Source organism: Crassostrea angulata, chromosome 9 (assembly GCF_025612915.1).
Source record: "Crassostrea angulata isolate pt1a10 chromosome 9, ASM2561291v2, whole genome shotgun sequence".
Classification (NCBI taxonomy): domain Eukaryota; kingdom Metazoa; phylum Mollusca; class Bivalvia; order Ostreida; family Ostreidae; genus Magallana; species Magallana angulata.
This window is the reverse complement of record NC_069119.1, coordinates 15,954,692-15,972,586: the sequence shown is the minus strand read 5'-3', so window position 1 is coordinate 15,972,586 and position 17,895 is coordinate 15,954,692. Positions and strand designations below refer to the sequence as shown.

The 17,895-nt window shown below is 34.3% G+C and overlaps 1 protein-coding gene across 1 annotated transcript; it reads left to right on the top strand.

Moving 5' to 3' along the window:
* The first annotated feature begins 225 nt into the window (after window positions 1–225).
* Window positions 226–16,698, top strand: LOC128163655 (28S rRNA (cytosine-C(5))-methyltransferase-like). Its single transcript, XM_052827280.1, has 9 exons — window positions 226–397; window positions 1,895–2,080; window positions 2,357–2,462; window positions 2,590–2,701; window positions 4,212–4,353; window positions 5,605–5,720; window positions 9,133–9,311; window positions 13,725–13,932; window positions 15,092–16,698. The coding sequence occupies exons 1-9, from the start codon at window positions 284–286 to the stop codon at window positions 15,720–15,722; spliced, it is 1,794 nt and encodes a 597-aa protein (XP_052683240.1). The 5' UTR covers window positions 226–283; the 3' UTR covers window positions 15,723–16,698.
* Window positions 16,699–17,895: the final 1,197 nt, after the last annotated feature.

Below are 17,895 nucleotides of genomic sequence, written 5' to 3'. Positions count from 1 at the left end.
CGGAATGGGTGTATGTGATTTTTTTTTTAAAAGTATTAGGCCTAACGTTATCTGGTCTGGATCGATGCACTTAAAAACAAAATACACTGTAATGAGTTTTGCAAAATAATCTATAATAGGCACACTGTGACACACTCCTTGACTATTTTTAAAATTCATCTCGGAAACAGAGCGTTTAACCGCGTAAAGTTTTATTCTACTTTGCATCACCTGTTTCCTGCTTGATTTTGCGACCACATTGTTCATGTTGACCAGTTGACTGTTTTTATAGCACCGTTATACGATGGGCGATATGAACAGAAATTCTAATCTCTACATAGAAGCAGCGAGAGTTTTACACGATATATATGAGAAAAAAGGATCAATCAAAACCTGCGTACACAGATCTTCCTTTCAGGTAAGTGGTTTATATTGTACACTAGGGCCTATAGATATCACTTACATAGGCTACTGGACTTGCAGTTTTATCTTTCACGGTATCTAAAGAGTCTGTCCCAAGACATTTATGCAGCACATTTGGACGTTTTTCAGTTAAAATACACATTTCTGTAAAAGAAGTGAAATTGAAATCGATGAAAGGAAAATAACCCAAGATTATGAAGATATCTTCATTGAAACATCATTTTTCAATCAGATAAAATGACAGTAAGGAAAACAAATTTCTTACAGAGATTTCTACATTCAGAAGTCACTTGGAATATACCTCGCACAATTTTTCAAAGTTATCATCCGGGTACAGTCGTTTTACCGGTAACGAATATTTGCCAGTATCGAATAATTTTTAGAAAAATTATTGGTAAAAGAAGAAGTTAAGCTTTTAAAAAATTCTAGCTAGGTAATTATAATACAGAAAGAAATATTCTATCAGTGTGTGAAGTTGTTTGACATTTGCACTATTATTTACCGAATGTTGTTTACAAATTAAAAAGGTGACCCAGATATGAGCTACCGGAAGTGTAAGGCAGAAAAAATGAAAGTGTGAAAACAATTAAGCCTAACTATGAAAATAAGTTTGTTATTGACCCCTATTTGGTGGATAATTAGTAATTATAATCCATTTAATAAGATAATGCATCATATTAAATAATGATAGAGCTTTGAATGAAATTACGACTTCAAATAGAACCACGTGTAGTTTTCCTAGTTTCGGTTCACTGCGATAGAAGCATTATTTGGCTGGATATACTGATAGATTTACGGGCAAAACAAAGGCAAATGACAATTACTTATCATCAATTACTATTATAGAGTGTTTTTATGAAAATTCAATTTCATAAAGTAACGCAAATGAAAACTGTTTAAGACCAGTTTCAATTTGATGGGAAAACGGTATGATAAAAATAATGATCATATTATTTGTTTAAATGACATATTCCCACAATTATTTTTCTTTCTTCATTTATAAGTCTATTAACATGCACCTCTAGTACATTTTTGAAATTAATTTGCCTCAAAATATTTGGCCATATCTAAAATCCTAAATTATTACATCTTGTGGGCAATTTATTGACTACCCATTCTTCTTAATATATTTAATGAATAATGTGGAAAAAAAGTGTCAGGTAAGAAGTACTGAATATTACATACTGTAGATAACAATTTAAAGCAATTTATAGCCACGAAAAAATTAGAGAAACACCCCTCACTGATTTAAAAATCTCGCTTTCATTTTTTGAGAGCTGAGAACTATAAGAAATAAGTAATAATAAAATTATTGTGTTTGCAATTTCATATTCTCGCGATTTGATAAAAACGGGGGAATTTGGGAATTATGTACTCAAGTATAATAAGGAACCTACAGTACATGTATTTTACTGTTTTTTACATGTATATATATCCCGAAATCATCCTCTTGAGCAAGTTTCACTGCATTCTAATGGTAATTTTTATTCAGGAGAAACAGATGTTAACAGCTTTGGTCAGTCAGACCTTGAGGTTTGCAAAAGTTTTGGAAACGGTTGTGAAGCGGACGAAACTTCTGGAGAACAACAGGCTACTTTGGAATGATGGGATGCTGGCCAGAGTTCTACTGTACGATTTCATGATTGGGCCAGGTCTTTACAAACCAGGAAGGTTAAAGGTACAAAAAAAAGGACATCATTGACCAATACTATGGAAGCATTAAAATTTGTGGGGGCCAATTCTCTTGGCTTGCTTCAGTTTAATAAGTTCTAAGGGACGTAATTTTGAGTATTTTCTTATACTTGCAAAAGGAAATATGACTTTATAGCCCTAATGCATCTTAAGGTTTATATGTTGCGCATATGTCTGTAACATTTTTCCTTGCCCAAGGAAAAGATTGAATAATACATGTAAGCATCCCAAAATTTTTATTTATTTTTTATTTTGGTACTAGGTGGTGATGGTGAAAAACAAGGAGATAATTACCAGCGAATTTGACCGACTTCTGACTGCGTATGGAGTAAATGAGTGCTCAGAGCTGCCAAGTTCAACAACAGAGGGTAGGGAACATGTCAAAATCCCACATGTATTAAATTTTAACATATTATTGCTTTTTTCCTCACCTGAGCCAAAGGCTTATTCTATATTGTACCTGTATATAATTGTGTTAAATTTTTTTACCTACAGCCCTGCCTCGTTATGTCAGAGTTAACCTGATCAAAACTTCCGTGGACGAAGTCATTAATTCTTTTGTGGACAAGGGATGGACATTGCTTCATGTACCGACAGATTTTTCCAGGTACTGCATTCAAAATAATAATCATCGTTACAAACCACAACCAAAATGTAAGGATCCTCTGACCTTGATTGCATGCATGAGAAGAAAATAACTCATAGCTCATTTGAATACTGTAGATTCCTTACTTTATGTGAGTACTTTATGGTAATTTTTATTCAGGAGAAACAGATATTAACAGCTTTGGTCAGTCGGACGTTGAGTTTTTATATGCTATTATGCTGATTTGTATCAATTTTTTTTTTTTAAATTGCAAGAATATAATATCACAAGCACCAAATTTTAGTTATAATTTCTTGTAGTCCTGTCCGGAAAAAAAAAGCGAGATTTCAAATCTTTGTTTAATTGGGAATCTACAGTATTGATCAGTGCAAGCAAAGCATTGTTGGAGGTTCACACTTAATTAATTCATGCAATCTCTTATAGTCTTATTAATCAATCACATTTTGTTTAATTTTAAAGTACATAGAACTTTAAAAGTACATAAATTGATTCAAAAGGCATGATTAAAAAAATTGAAATTGATATCACATGTTACACCTGAAAATGTTAAAGTTTAGGCTATAAAAATTTAATTACTTGATTCTCAGACAAAAGCAGCTAGGAGATGTGTACCATAATCTGTCTTTTTATTTCATAAAACAAATGAAGTGGGATTTTTTTCTTTTATTTTTACAAGTTGGAATTTTTATTCATATTGCAGAAAAAAACATTGTTTGAAAGCACATAAATAGTTACCGTTACAGTGATTGTGTCAATCCTAGATTTATTACGGTAGCTTAAACTAACTTAAGAAACAAATCATTGTGTTCTTCAGAAAACATTAAAGCCATGAGGTTTGAAAAAGCCCTGTCTTAAAGCAAAAGCTTCAGAAACTCCTGTTTTTATCTAAACTAAAATCATTGCGGTTGCGATCATAAGTTCATAAAGTCAAGCATTTTACTGACTTAAGTATCTAAAATGCGGTCCTTAATCTGGATTTTTTTCCCCAGAACTCGCAAGCGCTCTAGAGAAATTTTATTTTATTCATTTACAAACATAGAAATAAGCAATGAGAAATGTTAAATTAGATGATGGTGGGCCTTAGAACCAATGAATTGCCATATATCCAGTAATTTTTGCGATGATCTCATTTTCGCTTTTTTCACGACCCCTTTTAGATTGCAAATATTGGAATATGCAGAAATTATACCCTGTATCATTTTCTATAAGAAACTTTTTATATCACAAAAAATAATTGCTGCAAATTAAAATTGTTTCATATTTCCCCAATTTCCGCAAATTTTGTGACGCGCGAAAAAAAAATGGATTTACAGTCATGGGCTTTACAGGTCTTACAGGCCTATCTATTATAGCTTTATGACTCGGATTCGCAAAAATTAATCAAGTTATAGATTTCCAGATTTACGGTTATGGTATTGATTGAAATATTGATGAAATCACAGCTTTTCATGATGCTTAAATTGTCCTCCAGCTTCAAACTGTAATCGAATATAAAGTTTTTGACTTTCAGCTTCAAAGAGGTTTGCCAAAATTTGGATGAGAACCAGTTTTTGAGGGATTTCCATCTTGACGACCTGCTAGTTTTCCCTGCACACACAGATTTTCATGACTCAAGACTTGTCCAGGACGGCACAGTCATTCTGCAAGATAAGGTAAAATTGATTTTGAAAAAAAATCAAGGCATTCATTTCATTGTTACAGTAGTTGGACTTCTGTAGATTTGTTTTTTTTTCATAAAAAAAATGTCACAGTATTTGGGTACATATGTAACTTATTTTATTTGCGTCAATTTGGTGATTTGAAAAGTTTCCCTACAATGAGGAATACAGCATGAAATTTTTGCATATAGTATTTTTAGCTCACCTGATCTTTTCTGATCACTTTTTGTCCAGTGTCTGTGCATCTGTCTGTCCTTCCCTCTGTCTGTCTGTTAACTGTTAACTTCTTCTCCAGAACCAATAGACCAATTTCAACCCAACTTGACACAAACCATCATTGGGTAAAGGGAATTCAGATTTTTTAAGATAAAGGTCCATGCCTTCTTTTAAGGGTAGATGATTAAGAATTATGAAATTTTTTTTGGTATTGTTAAAAAATCCTCTTCTCAAAAACTATATAGCCAGAAAAGCTGTAACTTATATGAAAGTATCTTCAAGTAGTGTCTATTCATGTTTGTAAACATCAGGATCCCCAGGGGGTAGGGTTGGCCACAATGGGGGGAGGGGATTTTAACTCGATGATATAAAGAGAGAAATCTTTGTCTTAAACCCATATTGCCAGTAGAGCTGAAACTAATGTGGAAGCATCCTCAGGTAATATAGATTCATGTTTATTAAAATCATGATCTGGGGTTGGTTAGGGCCATACCCCTTGGGGGAAGGGGTACATTTGGGGATTGCATTTTCACATAGGATTATAAAGAGAAAAATCTTGGAAAATCTTTTCAAAAACCATTTTCGCTGAAAAGCTGCAATTTGTAGGGAAGCATCCTCAGGTAGTATAGACTCAGATTGTTCCAATCATGATCCCCAGGGGTATGGTGGGGCCACAATGGGGGCTAGGGGTCAAATTTTTTACGTGTGAATATTTGGAGAAATATTTTTGAAAACTTTCTTCTAAAAAAACTATGCTCAGAAATGCTTTAACTTGTGTGGAAGCATCCTCAGGTTAGTTCAAATCAAAAATTTTGGTTCTTAGGTAAAACAAAATTTAAAATATAATGCAGCAGGCAGGTATTTTATTTTTATTGCCAGGTTTGCCAAAGGGAATAAATCCATTTTCATATTTTGAATTAGATTGAAAATTGAGTCATTTCTTCGCAATGAAATCAATCAATGTGACTTCATGTAACTTCATGCATTGATGCATCAATATTTTTTGGCACGAATGTTAATTTTTTTCAGGCCAGTTGTCTCCCCGCTCACATTTTGTCACCTCCAGAGGGAGCTGTGGTTGTAGACAGCTGTGCTGCCCCCGGCAACAAGACAAGTCACATGGCCAGTTTAATGGGAAACAAAGGGTAATTCAAGGGTCACGATTTTATCACATTCTATTTTTCTGTTTTTAACCAGGTTATTTGAATGTTGAAAATGGTGGGCGGGACGGTGGCTGCCAAAAGGGTACTCTAATTGTAAGGATAACTCCTCCTACAGTTTTTAAGATAGGAAGTGGTTGTTTTGCAGATCAATTGTACATATATCAGAGCTATGCATATTACTTGGATTTTGATTTTTGATAATTTTTGAAAAAAACACCAGCTGTTGAACTTGGTCATTTTCTCACTGAATATTGCATAAAGGGTATCCCTTTTGTACAGATAACTTCACCTACAGTTTTCAAGAAAGGAAGTTGTTGTTTTGCAGATCAATTGTACATATATTAGAGCTGTGCATATAACTTGGATTTTGATTTTTGATAATTTTTGAAAAAAATACCAGCTGTTGTATTTAGTCATTTTCACGCGGATTATTGCATATAGGGTACCCCATTTCTCATGATGGATTGTGTTTATATGTATCATTTTAGGGTTGACAAATGGATTATGAATAATGTTCACACAAAAGAAAACCCGGTTTGCTGTCACATTGACAGCTTTTCTCTTGTTATTATTTACAATGCTTTAGGAATGCATTTCATATGATGAAATGAAATTTGAGAGTAGGTCGTAGAGTTAAAAGCAAGATGCAGGGCTCACAATTCTTTGTCATGTAAACAAGGCTTGTGCCCTGTTTTTGTTAACATAAGTTCAATATACCAGTAAAAATCTTTTTCGAGCTGATTTGTTTATTTTCTTATTCATTTTAGGCATAAATAAACAGTTCATAACATATTCATTTTAATAAGGTCTAATGTTGTGAAGTGATGTTAGTAATTGGATTTATTTATTCTAATGTTTTGAAGTGATGTTAGTAATTGGATTTATTTATTCGTTAGTATTGGGGGGGGGGGGGGGTAACTTAAAGTTACTACCCACCTGAGTTGTGTCTCAAATGGCTTAGCCAACCGAGGGACGTCTGTGCTATTCCAGGTTCTGTTCACAACTGAGGGACGATCAATCAGCTGATCGGATTGCCGAACCCGATCTTAATTACATATACTACATTCCTCCCCATTTTAATAAAATCACACCGTATGGCACAAATCATAATTTGCGACTTAATGCCAAAATCTTAAAAATCAAATGTCGTATATTACACATTTATTTACAACTAAAAATCACTGTACACAATGATAAAATCAACACAATCTTCCTGGACATTCCTTAAAGTCCTCTAATAAAATGTCATTTCCCTTATCAGACAAATGAATTCCATCTCCCCTAAACAGCGATTTATTTTTCTAATAAATTTTATTGTGCCCTACTACCTTCCCTCCCTTTTTTTGAATGTTCCTACTTCTTTATTTATATGAATTTTCTTCTTTTCTCCCTCCCAGCCATCAATTCTACCCCAAAATCGCCTGGATAAAACTTCCAAAAAATATCAAAATTGTATTTCCAAATTTTTCAGTAAACAAACTTATATCAGTTTTCATTTTCTTGATAAGAGGTAGTGAGCTACAAAAAGGAATATCATTGGATCCCAAGTGAATGACAATGATATCAGGCCTATTGTCCTCTGTTAGAGAATTAACAGTTTTGACAAGGGAAAACCATTTCGTTCCTCTAATTCCATGCCAAGTAAGATGAGCATTTTTTATACCAAGATCTGAGGAATTTAGCATTTTTGCTCTCTTTCAAATAACCTGTATGAATTTTATTCATGTCTAAAAGTATGCTCAGTATTTTCCAATGGAATATACTTGTGAAATTTTGAAAGCTTTGTTTACATAGAAAAGAATTGTAAGCTCTGTAACTCACTTATAACTCAACAAATGACACTCAAATTTTGGTTGCCTATTAGAAATGCCATACTGAAGCATTGTAAACATAAAAATCAGAAAAATAATTTTTGACCAAAATTGTGACCATGTGCTTCTAATTTTTGTGCCTTAAAATTAAATAGCAAAGGCTATTGTACAATGTAAAGGTACAATGTTACCCTTTTTTAAAGCGGATTCACTATTAAAAGCTTTATGAAATGTAACCAAACTTACATGTATTACGCAATCCGGGAGTTTCCTCTATGTGCTACCTATGATGAATCAAAGTATTGAGAGTACTTAAAGTCGATCTTTTAAATATTTATGAAACCATGCATACACTTATTTGCAACAATAATGACAGAATTTTTTTTGTGATCCTTTTAAATATCTTGGTTTTAAATGTACTTTTTTGTCATATTAAGAATCATTTTAGAGATTTTATTACATACACCAGTAATACAAGGTAGATTTTGACTAGTCATACCTTAAAACCACAAGAAGGACAGTAGTATAGATGGAAAGAAGTATAACGAGGTATAATTGTAACAACAAGTTGTCTGTCAATGTGTAGGTCATTTGTTTATATATGCTGTATTTGATCTAATACTGTACAAATGTTGACTGGGGTTGAGGGCAACGATGATTATTTTAGCCCCCGAGGGATGAAATATTGCCCGAAATGAAGCGGAGGGCAATATATTCGTCCCAAGGGGGCTAATATAATCATCGTTGCCCGAAAACGCAGTCAACATTTGTTTTATTATATGAAGAAACAAACCAAAAATCAAGAAAGGATTTGAAAACAGATCGCCGTAATTTTCTTGGCTCAACATAGAATTTAATTTTAAGATCATTTCCAAAATTTCGTCGGCATCAAAAGGTCACTGGTGATATTGCACTGTCCGTAGGAACTAAGTTAAAAGATGTTTTACCTGATTACACTTCACAATAATTCGCAAATCCATATACCGTTATGATAGCAAATTGTCGCATTGCGGGTTCGTGGTTTACTTGCCTTGACTGATTGCTTATTATGACGTCACCTTGTTTTGGAGTTACGAAGAGTAATTTATTATCGTTTACAAATCAACAAATTAGAGGCGATTATTTGAAATAGAGGGAATGTTCTCTAGATATTATTCCTAGAAGGTCAATATAAAAAAATTATTGACCGTTCAATATTTTTAGGACGAGCTAATATTACAATTATTGAATATTTTCTCTATATAGAGTTTTATAGTGAGAATATACTACTGAAAATAACAAATACTATTATGATTGCTTAAAATAACCAATGCTTTATTTCAGTACAATCTATGCCTTTGACCACACTATTGACCCATATGTCTGTCAGCGTGTCAGTCATTTGTTTATATATGCATTATGCTGCATTTGATCTAATAATGCAATGCTTCAAATAATCAATGCCGTATTTCAGTACAATCTATGCCTTTGACCACACTATTGACCCATATGTCTGTCAGCGTGTCAGTCATTTGTTTATATATGCATTATGCTGCATTTGATCTAATACTGCAATGCTTCAAATAATCAATGCCGTATTTCAGTACAATCTATGCCTTTGACCACAAGGAGGACAGGATAGAAGTTCTACAAGAGCGGATGGAGGGAGCAGGAGTCAGCTGTAAAGTGGCCCGCTGTATGGACTTCCTGAGGGTCAAGACGGACAGCCAGACCTACAGAGATGTGGAGTACGTAATGGTGGACCCGTCCTGTAGCGGCTCAGGTCAGTTCTGGCTTTAGTCAGAAATATCTGACGTTTTTATCTGACGTTTTCCTGGCTTTTTAACGATTTTTAGCTCACCTGAGCCAAAGGCTCAAGTGAGCTTTTCTGATCACAATTTGTCCGTTGTCTGTCGTCGTTGTCGTCGTTGTCGGCGTTGGCGTTGTAAACTTTTCACATTTTCATCTTCTTCTCAAGAACCACTGGGCAGATTTCAACCAAATTTGGCACAAAGCACCACTAGGTGAAGGGGATTCAAGTTTGTTCAAATGAAGGGCCACGCCCTCTTTAAAGGGGAGATAATTGAGAATTATTGAAAATTTGTTGGTATTTTTCAAAAATCTTCTTCTCAAAAACTATTCGGCCTGAAAAGCTCAAACTTGTGTGGCGGCATCCTCAGGTAGTGTAGATTCAAGTTTGTTCAAATTATGGTCCCCAGGGGTAGGGAGGGGCCACAATGGGGGGATCAAGTTTTACATAGAAATATATAGACAAAATCCTTAAAAATCTTCTTCTAAAAAACTATCAGGCCAGAAAAGCTCAAATTAAAATGGGAGCCTCCTCAGGTAGTGTAGATTCAAGTTTGTTCAAATCATGGTCCCCAGGGGTAGGGTGGGGCCACAATGGGGGGATCAAGTTTTACATAGGAATATATAGAGAAAATCTTTAAAAATCTTCTTCTAAAACATTATTAGGCCAGAGAAGCTCAAATAAAAGTGGAAGCATCCTCAGATAGTGTAGATTCAAGTTTGTTCAAATCATGGTCCCAAGGGGTAGGGTGGGGCCACAATGGGGGGATCAAGTTTTACATAGGAATATATAGAGAAAATCTTTAAAAATCTTCTTCTAAAAAATTATTAGGCCAGAAAAGCTCAAATAAAAGTGGAAGCTTCCTCAGGTAGTGTAGATTCAAGTTTGTTCAAATCATGGTCTCCGGGGCTAGGGTGGGGCCACAATTAGGGGATCAAGTTTTACATAGAAATATATAGACAAAATCTTTAAAAATCTTCTTCTAAAAAACTATCAGGCCAGAAAAGCTCAAATTAAAATGGAAGCATCCTCAGGTAGTGTAGATTCAAGTTTGTTCAAATTATGGTCCCCGGGGGTAGGGTGGGGCCACAAGAGGGGGGTCATGTTTTACATAGGAATATACAGAATTTTTTTTTAAAAATCTTCTTCTCAAAAACTATAAGGTCAGAAAAGCTTAAATTTGAGTGGAAGCATCCTCAGATAGTGTAGATTCAAGTTTGTTCAAATCATGGTCCCCAGGGGTAGGGTGGGGCCACAATTAGGGGATCAAGTTTTACATAGAAATATATAGACAAAATCTTTAAAAATCTTCTTCTAAAAAACTATCAGGCCAGAAAAGCTCAAATTAAAATGGAAGCATCCTCAGGTAGTGTAGATTCAAGTTTGTTCAAATTATGGGCTGGGAGTAGGATGGGGCCACAAGAGGGGGGTCATGTTTTACATAGGAATATATCGAATTTTTTTTTTAAAATCTTCTTCTCAAAAACTATAAGGCCAGAAAAGCTTAAATTTGAGTGGAAGCATCCTCAGATAGTGTAGATTCAAGTTTGTTCAAATCATGGTCCCCAGGGGTAGGGTGGGGCCACAATTAGGGGATCAAGTTTTACATAGAAATATATAGACAAAATCTTTAAAAATCTTCTTCTAAAAAACTATCAGGCCAGAAAAGCTCAAATTAAAATGGAAGCATCCTCAGGTAGTGTAGATTCAAGTTTGTTCAAATTATGGTCCCCGGGGGTAGGATGGGGCCACAAGAGGGGGGTCATGTTTTACATAGGAATATATCGAATTTTTTTTTTAAAATCTTCTTCTCAAAAACTATAAGGCCAGAAAAGCTTAAATTTGAGTGGAAGCATCCTCAGATAGTGTAGATTCAAGTTTGTTCAAATCATGGTCCCCAGGGGTAGGGTGGGGCCACAATTAGGGGATAAATTTTTATATAGGAATATATAGAGAAAATCTTCAAAAAAAATTTCTTTTCAAAACTTCTTGGCCAAGAAAGCTCAAATTGTAACCATCCTCAGATAATGTAGATTCAAGTTTGTTCAAATCATGGTCCCTGGGGGTAGGGCGGGGCCACAATGGGGGATAAATTTTTATATATAGAGAAAATCTTTAAAAATCTTCTTCTCAAAACTATAAGGCCAGGAAAGCCCAAATTTAAGTGGAAGCATCCCAAGATCGTAAAGATTCAAGTTTGTTTAAATAATAGTCATGGGGTATGGTGAGGCCACAATGGGGGATGAATTTTTACATAGGAATATATAGAGAAAATCTTTAATATCTTCTTTTTAAAGACTATTTGGCCAGAAAAGCCTAAACTTGTGTAGAGGCATCCTCGGATAGTGTAAATTCAAGTTTGCAAAATCACAGTCCCTAGTGATAGGGCTGGGCCGTGACGGCAGTTTGAATTTTTACATAGGAATATATAGAGAAAAATCTTTAAAAATATTCTGGGAAAGTTTTCGGTCCAAAACTCAGTACTTAGTGTGAAAGCACAGGTTATGCAGATTTAAGTTTGATGAAACCATGATTCCCTAGAGAAAAGGGGGGCCACGAAATCGAGGGGGGGGGGGGTAAATTGGAATAGAGAAAAATCTTCTTACAGGTACAACAACAAAAGGGGTTTGGTATTTACCCAAAAAAAGAGGTGGATAAAAATTGACAGATTTTCTATTTTTTTTAGCAAGATCTACTGTACTTAGTTGTCAAGATATTTTGATACTGTAATGCTAATTTGATCAGAATTAAGGCAATTGTTGCTCAGGTGAGCGATGTGGTCCCTGGGCCTCTTGTTATATTTACTTTCCTGACAAGTAAATATCAAAATTGTTTTAAAAAAGCCAGGATAACGTCAGATAATTTTTTAGGACTTGAGCACTCATCATTCTCAAAATATCCATGGGGGGGAGCTTAATTGACCAAATGCTTCCTTAACCTACCCACATTAAGTTAGTGAAAAATGATATGTAAATTCTAAATTCATGGCCAATGATCCTATCATTTCAATATGTCATTGAAAATTGCACTACAATGAACTTAAAATTTCTTTTTAAAATGAAATTTAGCTGGCTATAGATTTAAAAAAATGAGCAAAGATAGAGGGCTGAAATTTTAAGTGATGGTAGATATCTTGATTTTCTGTTGCAACATGGTCTTAGAAATGTCCGCGTCACTTCCGGTCGTCACCATAATGAAAGACAAAAAATCGTTTTTTCCAACTTATTCGTGTTTTGATATTTTTTGTACAGTTGATAGTGATTCTTTTGATGATTCAGAATATGTAATTTGTTTTAAAATTAATCAAAGCATTCTCGAGATATTAAGCATCAAAGTCCTGAAGAGAGTCCGAGTAGCTCAGTCATTAGAGTCGTGGACATGTGCCCAGGCGACCCGAGTTCAAGCCCCGACCCACGAAAAAAAATTAAACTCATTTTTTGTGTAGATTTACATGATGGGTTTAATATCATCTATTCAAAAATCTGACAGAAGACCCACTCGTTGCTTGCAATGAGAACGATCTAGTTTTGAATAATGATACTTAAAAGCTGTTAAATTTGTTAGTCAAAAAAATTGACTCTATAGGGCATTAAAGTAAATCAAAATCAAAATCATTGATATAACTCTAAAGTTTTGGCAATTTTCAAAATTGTTTGTGATAATTAAATTCTCCTTTTTTACATTTAAATAATGGAAGCATGCAAATTATGATAAAGTTTTGCAAGTTTTTCCATCTTAACAAAATGGAAGTTCATAAAAGAAAATCAGAGTCCTATAAGATCAATTTTCTGAGATAGGGAGTTGGATTGTACATAAGAAAAAGTGAGGAAATTTTTAAACAACTAATTGCATCTGTCAAGACTCAGATTAGAAACATATTCAAGGTGTTATAAACAGAAGAGCTTTGCATGGCTATTTTCGTTTACTGCAGAGGGAGGGTATTTACAGTGAAGTTCAGACAATTTTGATTTTTTTTTTCTTTGTTAACTAAACAAATTTTTCTCCAATTCTGGAATATTTTTTTTTTTTTTGGTCTCACAAACCTTTATGATTCAGTTAATGTTGTAGAGTCTTTTATCAAATTCTTATTTGTCCCATTTGAAATTAGCCTTTCAGGGGTATTAGTCCCATTAGGACAGTTCTAGTTTGCATTTGGTTAAACAGATCCATCTCAAATTTTAAAAAATGATTTGGTTAGCTATAAACTATTATTCAAAAAAGAAAAAAATTCATTTATTTTCACTTGAATGTTTTCCTATATCTTTATATAGAGCTCTTCTTTTTAAGGAGATTTATATAGTCTACAAATGGCCACGACCATCCAGCCCTCTTAATAAAGCTTCACTGTGTGAGGTGAATGACTACACAAATCTGTATTGTTTACAGGTATAGTCAGCCGGTTGGACAGCCTGACGAATGACGACGCGTCCGTCTCACAGCATCGTCTTGGCCAACTCCACAAGCTGCAGGCCCAGATTTTACGGCATGCCTTCTCCTTTCCAAAGGTTAAAAAGATTGTGTATTCCACGTGTTCCATCAACGAGGAAGAAAATGAGCAAGTCTGTGAGGAAATCTACGAAAAGTTCAAAGAGAGGTAAATTATTTTACACCTGCATGATCAAAGTTTGAAGATGACCCAAGGGGAGCTGGTGCCGTTAAGGGTCCTTGACACCCCATGACTTTTACTCTTTATGACAGTGCGCCACAACAGGACGATTTCAACCCATTGTGAAACTATCGGTATTTATATCACCAAATTTGGATAATTAACTCTATTGCGCAGTGGGTAAAGCTTCGGTCTACTGACTTGCAGGTCCAGAGTTTAAATACTTCAGGGACTTTTGTTTTAATAATTACAATATACCAATATTTTAGAAGTTGATTTTTAAAAAGAAAAATTAAACCTTTTTTCTCTAATTTTCAAGTCTAATTAATGTTAGATGTCAATTCCTCTAAGAAATATAGAAAGTTGGGCTTGTATGCAAAGCTTCAGCCGAAGATGTGGGTAGAGGACCCTTTATAAAGTATAAAAAATTGGACAAGTTTACTTTTGATCCAAGTCTCATTTACATACATGTACAGTACAGTTAAAATGTATGGTTTACATTCCTTGTGTAAAATATTGAAAAATCAAAAGTGGACTGCAGAATCTGAGGAATTTAAAAATTATTAGTTGTCTTCCTGTCAACTACGGTGGTATAAGGTGGTATGGGACAGCTCCATATTGTGATGTACTTCCTATCGAAATAAACAACAAAATCAAGTCTAATTTTATAAATGTTTTCTTTCCCAAAATTGTTACCAAACAGCTTAAGGCTATAGGTTAGACCATTAACTACTAAATAAATCTGTAAGTCATGAGTTCGAATCCTGCTAGGGATTTTATTATTTTTACCTTAGTTTCCAAAATTTTTTTAGTTTTTTGGTCAAATAATGTAAAATTTTTAAATTCTAAGCAGGTGAAAGTATTTTGATTAATGTTATGTTCTTTTGTCCAAATTAATATCCACAGGTGTCCCTTACCATCCTAATTTTTCAATATTCTTGAGCATCAATAGATTTAATGAAAATTATATTTTCAAGTATATGTACCCCGTGTAAATATGTGGACGAGGATTTTTTGATAAAAAGTAACTTTTATCTTGCAACTCAGTGATATCAGTAATGATCTATCAGCATGAGGGGTATTAATTCTTGACTAAAAAAGTAGATTGATTTCTACATTATTTATACTAAGCTGTTGTTATTTTCAGATTCAAGATAAAAAAGGTTATGAAAAACTGGCCAGAAAGGGGGAGGGAGGGCTACCAGAAAAGTGACCGTTATTTACGAGCAAGTCCGACCGCAACACTGACCAACGGTTTCTTTGTCGCCTGCTTCAAACGAAGGAAAAGGAAACAGGAAGTGGGCAGCATGGAAAATGGAATGGATCAGGAAGAAGTAAGTTCGGAAGACGATCAAGGAAGTCAGAAGCAGAATGGAATGGATGATGAGGAAAAGGAAGGTTCGAAGAAAAGGAAAAAACGGAAAGAAAAACAATCCAGCGAGGAAGGAGGTGAAGAATTGATGGAAATAAATGAGAAGAAGGAAAAGAAGAAGAAGAGCAAGAAGAGAAAGAGAGATATGTATGAAGAAGAAACACCAGTCAAAAGGAAAGAAGAAGATATGGGGGAGAAGAAAGAAGAAGAAAAAGAAGAAGAGGTACTGGAAAGATCTGTAAAAAAGAGAAAAGAAAGAACATCCAAGAGCAGCCATTGTTCAGATACAATTGACATTAGAGACAAATCAGAAAAAATGGACACGGTAGAAAGTATTGCGAGTGTTGGTACAGAGAATAGCACTGCTAAAATACACAAAAAGAAGAAGAAACGCTCAAAAGACTAAGATTTAAGAAGAAATGTATTCATGTGTACAATATGTGTTCTAGTGTGTTTTGGGTGAGACTGTGGTTTTATCAAATATTCATGGAATTCTGTATTATACTAGATTCTGTAATTGAGATTATGTATGAAATTAATTGTTTACTGAGAAGCAAATTTTAATATCACATCTTATTCATTTGATGGTGAAGACCAAAGTACCGGTATGCAATGTTGTACGTGATGCGTGTATGTATGTATGTATGTATGTGTGATGTACAGACATGATGTGTATGTATGTGATGTACAGACATGATGTGTATGTATGTGATGTACAGACATGATGTGTATGTATGTGATGTACAGACATGATGTGTATGTATGTGATGTACAGACATGATGTGTATGTATGTGTGATGTAAAGACAGGATTTTATGACATACATGTACTTGTACTCAGGAGTACTAGTGTGTGTGTAAATAAGATAGGTGTGTTATACAATGTTTATGTATGAACTGTATACATGTAGATGTACAGACTCAACAATATTCGCTGAATACCAATATTTGTGGGTTTTGTTGGTTAGTTGATCCAAAAATTAAATGTTCACTGAAGTTCATTTTCTAAACCATCATATTCTGTATGCAGGCAGGGAAATATTTGTCTCCAATTTATTTTGGCTCTTTTTGTCCTCGTTGTTATCGACAACTGCATCTGGGAGAATTCAAGAAGGGGCAAAACCATTTACAAATGTAAAAGGGTAAAAATAACACAGGGTGAAAATAAACCCTGTATACTGTATTGATAAGATCAGCAATCTTAGCTATTACAAACTGATTTTTCACTAAATCTATGGATATTGGTACTGCTCACAAATTAGTGAAACCACGATATCATGAGCAGCTGTATCCAGAAAAAATTCCCAGGAGGGTCAGATGAATATTTTGGTAATTTTACCATGTAAATTTAAGAAATATGATTTTTATACCGGGGAGGGGGGGGGGGGGGGGGGGGTCCAGGGGTCCAGACTTCCACTCGACATCCCCCCACCCTAGATCCATGCATGACAATATATAGTGAGATCTGTAATATTCATCTATAATTATGATTGTTAGAATTGTGTTGGAATGTGATATGTACATGTGCAGTGTATGTGTGAGAGTTATATCTTTTAAAATCAGATAATGTTTATGAGTAAGATATTGTCAGATACAATGTCATGTTAAATTGATATAATTATGTTGGAAAAAAACCAAATAAAAATCAGTCGTTGAATCCTTGTCAGTGTCTCTCTCTCTCTCTCTCTCCCTCTCTCTCTCTCTCTCTCTCTCTCTCTCTCTCTCTCTCTCTCTCTCTCTCTCTCTCTGTGCAATCAAAACCAGAAATCTTAAGACAATCTGTATTGATTAAAAAGACTCTGAAATTTAAAAGATAATCCTTATTTCTTTTTTATTCATATTTTCAATTTGATCTAATTTAACAAGAGCGTGGAATTTAAGGAGGCTGGATGGTCAGCAAATTATCCGCCAGATTTATCTTAAATTTATCTCCACTTAATATTTGTAGCCAATAACTGTCATTAAGTAAATAATTATCCAAAATATTTTCGCTTTAGAATTTTAATGTTTTCTTATATCTTTATATAGAGTTCTCCTTATTAAGGCGATTAATATACTTAGCATTTTTACTACATAAAAATGGCCTAGACATATATGATCCAGCCTTCTTGATGGATGCTGGATGGTAAACTAACTTACTATAAGATCTACCTAAAAAAAATTTAAGGTATGATTTGTTTAGCTATAAATTACTATTTTGAAAATAAAAAATCAACTAATTTAACCTTTCGATATTTTGGGGTATTTTTCTATAATTCGTACATAGCTCTTCTTCTAAAGGAGACCAATAAAGTCTAAAAATTGCCACGATCATCGAGCCTTCTTAAGTAGTTGTGTTAAACAACACTCTGTCTATTTCAATATCGGTCATTCAGTCATTGTAATCGACAAGGTTAGTCGAACTATTTTGCTGTTTCTATGTAATGCATGTACTCTGGAAAATCGCAGCTTCTCAGGCCGGTTTTTCCGAGTATGCCGGAAAGACCCGAGAAGTTGCGATTGGTACTCTGGTGCCTGTGTGCACGCTTATGTGCATATTTTTTTTGAGACCAACTAAGCAAGATTCTCATCTGTTCGAAT

Coding starts and splice junctions, on each gene's coding strand:
- LOC128163655 (XM_052827280.1), top strand. CDS start 284: ATGGGCGATATGAACAGAAATTCTAATCTCTACATAGAAGCAGCGAGA. Junction 2,702..4,211: donor GTACCGACAGATTTTTCCAG/GTACTGCATTCA, acceptor TTTGACTTTCAG/CTTCAAAGAGGTTTGCCAAA. Junction 4,354..5,604: donor CAGTCATTCTGCAAGATAAG/GTAAAATTGATT, acceptor AATTTTTTTCAG/GCCAGTTGTCTCCCCGCTCA.